This window comes from Sinocyclocheilus rhinocerous, unplaced genomic scaffold (assembly GCF_001515625.1).
Source record: "Sinocyclocheilus rhinocerous isolate Xijiao unplaced genomic scaffold, SAMN03320098_v1.1 scaffold2378, whole genome shotgun sequence".
NCBI classification, from domain to species: domain Eukaryota; kingdom Metazoa; phylum Chordata; class Actinopteri; order Cypriniformes; family Cyprinidae; genus Sinocyclocheilus; species Sinocyclocheilus rhinocerous.
Genome location: NW_015655570.1, coordinates 129,014 through 139,788, shown reverse-complemented (window position 1 = coordinate 139,788; position 10,775 = coordinate 129,014). Strand labels below are relative to the sequence as shown.

The following is a 10,775-nucleotide window of genomic DNA, read 5'->3' as shown; positions in this document are numbered from 1 at the left end:
GATCAAAGACCATTTTTAATATAACTCCGACTGGATTCGTCTGAAAGAAGAAAGTCATATACATCTAGGATGCATCGGGGGTGAGTAAAACGCAGCCTCATTTTTATTTTTGGGTGAACTAACCCTTTAAGGCAGTTGGGACCACAGTCACCAAGCAAACCATTGGTAACACACTATGCCGCAATGGACTGAAATCCTGCAGCGCCCGCAAGGTCCCCCTGCTCAAGAAGGCACATGTACAGGCCCGTTTAAAGTTTGCCAAAGAACATCTAAATGATTCAGAGAAGGCTTGGGAGAAAGTGCTGTGGTCAGATGAGACCAAAATTGAGCTGTTTGGAATTAACTCGACTCGCCGTGTTTGGAGGGAGAGAAATGCTGACTATGACCCCAAGAACACCATCCCTACAGTCAAGCACAGAGGTGGAAACATCCTTTGCTTTGGGGCTGTTTTTCTGCTAAGGGTACAGGCCGACTTCACTGCACTGAGGGGCAAATGGATGGGGCCATGTACTGTAAAATCTTGGACGAGAACCTCCTTCCCTCAGCCAGAACACTGAAGATGGGTCATGGATGGGTCTTCCAGCATAACAATGACACGAAACATACCGCCAAGGCAACGAAGGAGTGGCTCAAGAAGAAGCACATTAAGGTCATGGAGTGGCCTAGCCAGTCTCCAGACCTCAATCCTATAGAAAATCTGTGGAGGGAGCTGAAACTTTACAAACTGAATCTGTAAAGAGGAGTGGACCAAAATCCCTCCTGAGATGTGTGCAAACCTGGTGACCAACTACAAAAAAAGTCCAACCTCTGTGCTTGCCAACAAGGGTTTCTGCACCAACTAAGTCATGTTTTGCTTGGGGATCAAATACTTAATTCACTCACTGAAATGCAAATCAATCTCTAACCTTTATATAATGTGTTGTTGTTTTTTCTGGATTTTTTGGTTGGTATTCTGTCTCTATACGCTAAAATAAACCTACCGTAAAAATTACAGACCCTTCATTTCTTTGTAAGTGGGCAAACTTACAAAATCAGCAGGGGATCAAATAAATATTTTCCCCACTGTACATCACTTGCTCACCAATGGATCCTCTGCAGTGAATGGCTACTGTCTGAATGACAGTCAAAAAGCGGATAAAGCTGATTATGAGCTGTTTGAACTTTCATTCTGACTCCACCCATTTTATATATATATATATATATAATATATATTTCAATTTCAATTCACTGCAGATGGTCCATTGGTGAGCAAGTGATGTAATGCTAAATTTCTACAAATTTGTTCTGATAAAGAAACAAACTCATTTACATTTTGAATGGTCTGAGCGTGAGTACATTTTCAGCAAAATTTCATTTTTGGCTGAATTATTCCTTTAAACATTCTGTCTCCACCCATTTTATATATATATATATATATATATATATAATATATATTTCAATTTCAATTCACTGCAGATGGTCCATTGGTGAGCAAGTGATGTAATGCTAAATTTCTACAAATTTGTTCTGATAAAGAAACAAACTCATTTACATTTTGAATGGTCTGAGCGTGAGTACATTTTCAGCAAAATTTCATTTTTGGCTGAATTATTCTTTTAATTTCCTCTATGAGAGGAAATTAAATTTGGTATATGTAAAAATATTGCTTCTTCTGTCTTTTCAGAATGGGACTCACAATAAACCTGCAATTAATGCCCTCAAACAGCGCAGTGACTTCACTCTTATGGCCAAGTAAGAGTTCAGATCCATCCTATTTGGTCTTTGCCCAGTTTTTTTTTTTCCCCCCGCTTCAGTGAAACTGAACCTTGTCCTGCTTCCTCGAAACTTTGCCCCCCTGAAATCTTGTTTTGTTTCTCTGTAACAGGAGAATTGGGAAAGACTTGAGCAACACATTTGCCAAGCTTGAAAAGCTTACAATTTGTAAGTAACACGTCAGTAATACTAAATAGATTTAAGGATGCTCTTATTTCTTGTCTTATTAGACTCTTGTGATGGTGGAAAAATTAGTATTTTAACCGTTCTGATGCTCGTCTTGTCCATTATTTGGTGGTTCCCTAGTTTACTTTGAGGTCTAATATGTTTGACTTAGAGTTATTGATTTCTAAAGTACACTGTATGCTCTGGTGTCATTATGAATTTTTATTCTCCCCTTCACTCCTAGTGGCCAAAAGGAAGTCTTTGTTCGATGATAAAGCAGTGGAGATTGAGGAGCTAACATACATTATTAAACAGGTTAGTGATGTCTGTGTTGTCATTCTCCATATCAGTCATATGAAATCATATTTATATGAATTTCAGTACTTGCTTATTTCACTTTACATTGATGTTGAAGTTGCCTGTAGGAGTCTTGGTATCTGTTTACCAGAATCCTTCAGCTAACTACCATACTGTGTAAGAGCAACTTCTTGCACTGATCTGATATATACCGTCTCTCTCTGTTTGTGTCTCTCATCAGGACATCAACAGTCTGAATAAGCAGATTGCGCAGCTGCAAGACCTCGTACGATCCCGTAGTGGGCAAAATGGCCGTCACATCCAGACACATTCCAACACAATTGTTGTATCCCTGCAGGTACAATCTTATATCTGATGTTCCTTTAGTGCACAGATATTCCACACTCTCCAGGAAGCGTTATCTCAAATATCCCTTGCTTTAGACCGTAGGGGTGGTTGATCTCATTTTGATTGACATGAGATGACTTGACTAGCCACCACACCTTTCATTTTCCTGCTGCGATGTAGTACATGCTGTAAACAGTCTTATCTGTAAATGTTTGTGTTGCAGTCCAAGCTGGCATCAATGTCAAATGATTTCAAGTCAGTCCTTGAAGTGAGAACAGAGGTGAGTTTTTTTGTTTTATGATCAGTGCCACACTTTTATAACATCATCAGTTCTGTGTTAAATATTTAATCGGAGCCTTAGCAAAGCAAAAACACACAAAGTGTGCTTACTGTGCATTAGGGTTGGGCGATGTCTACCAAATTGGCATCGGACGATGTCTACAGTGAAACATCGTGATGGACGATGACATCGGGGGGCGGGGCGGGGTTAGGGGTGTGCCCGAAGCGTGAAATAAATAACGTGTTATAAGGAGCCACTAAAAAGTTCAGCTTAACATCGTGATGTCTGTCAGCCATCGGCGATGGACGATGGCATCGTCTATCGGCCCAATCCTACTGTGCATCATAGTCCTATGAAACCACCTGCTCTTTCTTTTGATTTTCAAACTAGTGTCTTGTCATTTGTTTAAATAACATTTAATTCAGTTGTAATGAGCGAACATTACTTTATTGTTTTAACTGAGGCATATCTGTCCTGTTGTGTGTTTAGAATCTGAAGCAGCAGCGCAGCAGAAGAGAGCATTTCTCCCAGGCCCCTGTCACGGCCTCTCCTCTGCTCGCCAATAACTTCAGTATGTCACCTCTTTTGTACTGTTATTTTCATTTTATTTTCATTTAGTGGTTCACACATTTGAAAGATTACCCCTTTAGGTTCCAGCTTTTTAATTTCAGTTAGTTCATTTTACTGAGTCAAGCTACTATGCTTTATGGCTAGTTAATATATAGTAGTAATAGTGTTGGGCTGTGCAAATACAATCATTCACTACCAGTGCCATCAGCAGAAACCTTTTGGACATATTTACTCATTCTCATAAATATTTTCTACGTAGTAAATTGATCAAAACTATGAAATAATGGTAGTATGATAGTTATGTAGCGACTAAACATTGTAAACAAATTAAAACTTCCTTATATTTGAGATTTTCTCTTGCAGAATTTTTGTAATAACAATCTGCACCTTTATTGAACTTATTTGTTGAATTGATTATAATTATTATACTATTATTAATGTTATTATTATTTTTGTAATTCTATGTATATTATTATTATTATAAACTATATATTTTATAGTTTTATAGTTTAGGTTGTTATATTTTTTTTCATTTGTTATTTGAAAATCAGAATTATTCACCTTGTCACATTCCACAAATGATTTATGGTTTTGTATGCACACTTTGTGTCTTTATTTTGTATTTAATAGTTTTTAATTTCTTGGCTCTCGCAGACAGCTCAGTTTTGATGCAGGATGAGTCCAGGAGTCTTGGAGGAGAGGTGGCCATCGACATGGACTCTAGAGCAAACCCTCTGCAGCTGCAGCTCATCGATGAACAGGTATCAGTCCCTCAGGAAATTTGGAATGGTTTGTAGTCTAGACTGCTGCTTGTAGCTGAAGGTTTGCATGTATGATAAATGTTGAATGTCTGCTTTCATCATGAAATACGTAGGACTCGTATATACAGAGCCGATCGGATACCATGCAGAACATCGAGAGCACCATTGTGGAGTTGGGCTCCATTTTTCAGCAGTTGGCGCACATGGTCAAAGAGCAGGAAGAGACGATTCAGAGGTCAGACAACCACACAAATGCATACACACCACATGAATCAACATACTGCAAAACCACAGACTCAACAGTACATGCTGTACAAACCACACACAAATGCCTACAGTCAGAGTAGTATTTTTTTCAAGTCAGCATAGATGTCAGTGCGAGTTTCACTTGCATTTGTGACTAAAAGTTGATGTGTGCTAATTGTCAAAAATCTATTTAGGAGTGTTTATGCTAATAAAAAGTCATTCATTGTTTCCCCCCAATTTAAGATCATAAAAATATCTTAAATAGTGCAGTGTTAATTTCACTGACGAATAACTTTCGTCAAAATTTTCGTCAACGACATTTTTTTCACTTATAAAAACGAGACTATAACGAAAGAAAATCTCGTTTTGAATTACAAAAACTATGATGAAAATCTATTGACATTTTCGTTAACTAATAAAAATGAGACTAAAATGTTAGGGAGGGAAGATTTGGGAAGAGATCCAGTCAGAACGAATCTCCTGCGTGGTTGGGAGGTTAGATGCGAACATTTGAACTGTAACAACAGCCTACTGATCTATCCGGCGGGACATAAGCTAGCATACACTTGCTGCACGTCCCATAAAAAGTTCAAAAATTTCAATATCAGGGAGTAAGAGAAGAGCAGAGATGTGGATAAATTTGAAAAGCATGACGATGCAAAAGAGAACTCAATTCAGTCCGGTTTTCTGAGCACACACACCCGAATCACGCACACAGAAAAGCTCTTCGCAAACAGCGCATGACTGAATTCAGTTCTCTTTCACGTCGTATGAACAGAGAAATACACACAAAATGATGTCGAATCGTCTGTTTTGACGAGTATTCACGTACTCGGTTACGTGAATACACACTCGGTTACGTCTTAAGTGAACGTAAACCGTTGGGAGAATATCGGATGTGTATCCGTATAATGCACCTGTGCATTCTGTTTTAAAGGGACAGCAGCCTAATTAGTTGCTGTTGTATGTGTCATTAATGTTAATCAAGCAACAAAAGAAAGAGAGAAAATCACTCACTGCTCTTGACTGAATGACTTTAGTAACCCTAATAAGGATTAATCTAAATTTATTTATATAAATATATGTCTGGTTGAAAGAATGAAGAATGTGTTAAGTTGTACTTTCTACTGTAGATTTAGTCGACTAAAATCTTATGATATTTAGTCGACTAAAATTAAAACAATTCAGATGACTAAAATATGACTAAAAATAAATGGCATTTTAGTCAAAAGACTATGACTAAGACTAAATCAAAATTTGCTGTCAAAAGCAACACTGAAATAGTATAACAGAAGTCTTAATAATCATTTTAAGAGATCTTATATTTGGGGAAGACAAAAGCAGTAGGCGCGATATAGCTTAATGTGATTGTGACACTTCAAAAGGTGATGATTTAATCAAATAAAAGTAAAAATCCATTCAAATTAAAAATGCATGCTCTTTGTGTGCATTTGTGAAAAAAGTAAAAACATTTATTAAGATTGATGTAATCATGATGTAGTTGTGTAATTGTTGTCAAAGACTGTAAAATCATATTCATTGTCTGATTCTGTTGACCACCAGGATCGATGCCAATGTGGAGGACACCCAGCTGAATGTGGAAATGGCCCACACCGAGATACTGAAGTACTTCCAATCCGTCTCCTCCAATCGCTGGCTCATGATCAAGATATTCCTCGTTCTCATCATCTTCTTTATCATTTTTGTGGTCTTCCTCGCCTGAGAAGGAACGACCCTGAGCATAAGGAGGGATGAAAACGGAGCCAAAGGGTTTGAAGGAGGGAGGATGGACTTATGGGCGAATGTGCAAAATCACAAGTGGACTTGTGACTCTTTTGGGGGGGTGGGGGTGGGGTTCTGATGCTTATTGGTGGGATGACTTTAGTCAGAGTATCTTGAGTCAGATGTTAATTCTGTCACTGTCCGACTTTGACTCTCTTACTCTGGAGGGAGATGGATGATGCTGATGAAGGTGGAGCTGAGGTTTACTGTGTATTTAAACAGAGAGGAGGGTGTTCTGATTCACTCTGTTCTCTTTAAGCTTCATCTACATCTGCATTAATATTTGAGCCTTCATTTCTTATTAATAATCACATATTAAAAGAGAAGGCTTTTCCCCAAGTGGTTTGATTCTCCAAACTGGTTTAGTTTGTTTTTCTCAGACAGTGTTGTCCGTAATCAGAGATAACATTTTTACAGTAAATTAAATGTGACCTAATTCTCCTCATAAAATAAGCCTGATAATAATAATTCCCCCGTTAATCTTTATTAATGTGTTTTTATATCAAAGACAGGCAATTATTTGCCATTTATGGGTGAATCTCACAAAGAAATATCAGAGTCATATTTTTCCCAAAAAATTGAAAGGGAAAAATTATTTATAATTAATAATATAATTAATTGTATTTTTATAATTAATTATATTTTTAATACAAAAAGTGATGTCTATTTTAGGACCATTATGGCATTTTTTTCATGAAGAGTAAGTTCTTATATGTAATGTCAAAAAATTGCTGTATAATAATGATAATTATTATATCTAGCGTGATTTTTTTAAATTATTAATTACAGTATAAATTAAAATTCAGTACAACAAATGCTACCATGTTATATACTCACCAATGTTCTTATAAATGTGAAAATAATTTTATAATTTAATTTATACATTTATCAACATTCATGGGAATTTGGGGGGAAATGTGCTTAGTTGTCATTAAAATAATGCCACAATGGAAAAAAATAAATAATAATCTTTCTCTTTCTCTTTCTCTTTCTTTCTCTTTCTCTTTCTCTCTCTTTCTTAATGGTCCTAAAAAAAAAATAGAGACTACATTTTCCTTTTTGGGTGGTGAAATATAAGTCTGACCATTTTCATGAGATTCTCCCTTCTAGTGTTAAGGCCTTCTGATTGCAGGCCCTGTAAATATTGGGTCTGTAATAATATATACTGTTTAGAAACTTTCAGTTTCTTTTTCTTTTTTTCTTTTTTTTGATTCTGCCAAATATACAAGGAGGAGTTAGAGGAAGTAGCCTGGTCTTATGATATTGCTTTGTGTAGTAATAAACAAGGTGCGAATGAAGACCAGTGTTTTATACAGTACTATAGAATTGAATAGATCACAAAGCGATTCCAGATGGGTCTAAAGTTATAAACTGCTCATTCATTACATCAGAACGTGTTTTGTTCCAGGTCAGTGCAGAGGAAGTTGCATGTGTTGGTTGTTCTAGAGCTGAACGTCTGGTAATGAAACCGATCGGTACTCGGAGAAATGAGCGCTGGATGCGTTTCCTTCATTTGTGAGGAGCAACTTTGGCCTGATGAACTATTGGCCACCTGCACAAAGAACTGAAGATCAGCTCCTTCATGCTGTGATGCTGTGAATAATGAAACAGGAGAGGGAGCTGGCAGAGATGGATGTTTTCTTCATTTAGAAGCAGCGCTTTCAAGGTCAAACTCTCTCATTTGGTAAATCACAGACTTTCTCTCTCCCACACACGCCACAAAAATCTCAAACTCATGAACAATGTACAGTGTATTATTTAATGAACACTTTTTATGAAGACTCTTGTTTCCAGGCTTTTTTTTAGCTGAATGGTCTGCATCTCTTGTATAAACTGAGCACTGTTGTAATGTAAGGACAAACAGTACATATTAAAACACATCTGAGAAACTGATTATGGCTAATGTTGCTTTTTTTTTCTCTCTCGCTGTGGCTGTAGAGATTTTGTGGAGCGAATCTCACAAAACATGGTGAGAATATGTTTCCCCAAAATGAAAAGAAAACATAATGCATAATAGAAATTAAGCTGACAAGGTTTAAAAAATTCAGCAATTTTCATCTTTTGAGGGTTTTATTATTATTTTGTTAATTTTTTGTTAAAATAGTAAAAAAAAAAAAGTATTATTACTTTAAAATGATGTACAATTAACCGATTGTGTATTTGCACTAAAATATTTCCACCACTTTTTGTAAGCAAAGTTATTTTTAAAAAAATAATTTTGTTCCCCCCTTTTATAAATTCCCCTTTTTTTTGTATGTATGACCTGGTCATACTCTTGACATGTTTTGTGAGCTCAATGTGTGAAAATACACATTTATTTCAAATATTCACATTTATATAAAATATTCAAAATATTTAAGCACACATTAGAAAGTAAAAAAACAACAACTAGGCTGTATGTGTCTTACATATGCCTATACCAGTGTTCTTTGGTTTGATTAACAAATTAACAGTGTTTGTCTTACAATCTGAAAGCATAAGCTTTAGTCTTTCAGGATGTCTCCTAGAATCAGATTTTTCTTCCCTTCTCTTGTTCTTTGCCACCTTCTCTTTTCTTCCTCTTCCATTGCCAACTTACCTTGAAGGCTGCATTTCCTTCAAGCTTTTCAAATTCTTCTTTCCTCTGTCTTTCTCTGCATCTCGTCTTCCTCTTGTTCAGCTCTGGGCCGCCTGCTCAAGAGGAGTGATCTCTGGCATGCTGAGGCTCCGTCCCCTCCTGGTGTGCATGGCAGTTGTCTCCTGTTCGGCTGCTTCCTCTTCTTCATCAGACCACGTGTTTTCCTCTTGCAGGTTGTTGCGGGAACCACCGAAGCTTCCCTTTCCACGGTTCAGGATGCGGAACTTGGATCGGAACGTGACGAAGGAGAGGCTCTTGCTGCGCTGTTTTTGCCAACGGTTCACCCCATCCTGAAGCTCTGCGTCTCCCTGAAGCTCATCCAGGCAGTTTCTTAGGACGCCCCGGAACAGTTTGGGGACCTCGTGCACCTCAGGCTCAAACTCTGACACTAGTTTCCTGAAACTTTCAAACAAACAACAAATATTAATATCTTTAAAAAGGTATTGCATGACTCATCTCTGTATTGGTCAGTTCATAGGGTTATTTAAGCAAAACTAAAAGCATAAGAAACATGTTACTTGAAATAAAATGATCCTTGACAGAAATAAAAGAAAATATAAAGAAAATAAAAACTTTCAGCTAGTTGCCAAGGAAACACTTCTCATTTTAATTTACTTTAACTTGATGTAGGCCTACTAAAATAACTAAAACTAAAACTGATTGAATAAAAACTATATAGACATATTTAAAATAAATAACACAAATGACTAAAACTAACTAAAATTAAAATAAAAAAGGAAAATCTAAAAATAAAAACTCATTTAAACTACATTGTAAAAAAATTATTTTCACAGTAAGTAAAACAAAGATTATTGGAGTACGTTTTACAAGAAAATACTGTTTAGTCTTTCTACTTCAAAATTTAATGTTTAATTCAGAGTGTTACTAGCCATTTCTTTATAATTAATTGTGAAATTTACAAGCAATTAGGTTAATTTTTTAACTTTAATATTAACTGAAATAAAAAAACTACATCTTGTTTTATTTCATCTAGTCACAAAGACATCCCATTTTCATTTAGTTGAACAATGTACTAAAACAAAACTAACGTTTAAAATGTAATAAAAACTTTCGACATTTAAACAAAAAATAATAAAAAGAAAAAAAAATCAACAAAAATGACTAAAACTTAAACTGAAAGGAAAAAGGAAAATATGAAAATAAAAACTAATTTAAACAACTAGTAAAAACTTTTTCTGGGAGTGTGTAATAGAATCTCTATTAAAATAAAAATAAGCATTAACTGAAATAAAAATTGCTAAATCTTATTTTAGTTCAGCTAGTTGCCAAGGAAACATTTCTTATTTATATTTAGTTTTACTTGGGGTACTAAAATAACTAAAAATTAACATTAACACAAACTATTTAGAGATATATATATTTTTAAAAAGTCACAAAAACAGACTACAAAAAATTAACTTAACTAAAATGAAAAAGATAAATGTAAATGTAAAAATAAAACCTAATTGAAACTATTAATAAAATGTATAATATTTTCTCAATTATATTAAAAGAACCTGATACCTGATACCTACCTGACAATGACCGGCCCGCACTGTTGAGGTGGGATCTGAGCGCAGAGGTCCTGCAGGTCCAGCACATCTCCTGGCGTGAGCTCGTAGGAGACGTGCGGCTGAGGGCCAGCCAGCCAGCTGTAGTCTGCCGAGGACGAGCTGCGGCGTCTGCGACTTTCTACTGCCTTCTCCAGATGGATTCGCTCGGTCCGTTTCACCATGGCACCCAGCTCCAGCATCAAAGTGTTGGTCACCAGCTCCTCTGGAGTGCGCTGGCCGGGAACCTTCGGCTCCAGGGAAAACACTACTGACCAGGGAAACATCTGTGAGAGCAACATTTCAAATTTGAGTTATGAAGTTCAGGTTTTAACACTGAACACTTTTTGCAGGTGATTACCAGATCAGCAGGTTTCATTTTGACAGAGACTTTTTTTTTTTTAATA

The 10,775-nt window shown here is 36.2% G+C and overlaps 2 protein-coding genes across 2 annotated transcripts in view; one reads left to right on the top strand and one right to left on the bottom strand.

Annotated features, from left to right (window-relative positions):
- The window catches only part of LOC107718485 (syntaxin-5-like), a 13,713-nt gene extending 6,959 nt beyond the window's left edge, over positions 1-6,754 (top strand). The window contains exons 3-11 of the mRNA XM_016525573.1: positions 1,664-1,731; positions 1,865-1,920; positions 2,162-2,232; positions 2,456-2,572; positions 2,786-2,842; positions 3,332-3,413; positions 4,067-4,173; positions 4,287-4,408; positions 5,983-6,754. Of these exons, the coding sequence (XP_016381059.1) occupies positions 1,664-1,731; positions 1,865-1,920; positions 2,162-2,232; positions 2,456-2,572; positions 2,786-2,842; positions 3,332-3,413; positions 4,067-4,173; positions 4,287-4,408; positions 5,983-6,142 (840 nt within the window). The 3' untranslated portion in view covers positions 6,143-6,754. The remainder of the gene's footprint in view (positions 1-1,663; positions 1,732-1,864; positions 1,921-2,161; positions 2,233-2,455; positions 2,573-2,785; positions 2,843-3,331; positions 3,414-4,066; positions 4,174-4,286; positions 4,409-5,982) is intronic.
- A 2,067-nt stretch (positions 6,755-8,821) lies between these two features.
- Positions 8,822-10,775, bottom strand: part of LOC107718484 (protein RD3) — a 4,171-nt gene continuing 2,217 nt past the window's right edge. Inside the window, exons 2-3 of the mRNA XM_016525572.1 lie at positions 10,354-10,655; positions 8,822-9,220 (exon numbers count right to left, since the gene is read on the bottom strand). Of these exons, the coding sequence (XP_016381058.1) occupies positions 8,857-9,220; positions 10,354-10,655 (666 nt within the window). The 3' untranslated portion in view covers positions 8,822-8,856. The remainder of the gene's footprint in view (positions 9,221-10,353; positions 10,656-10,775) is intronic.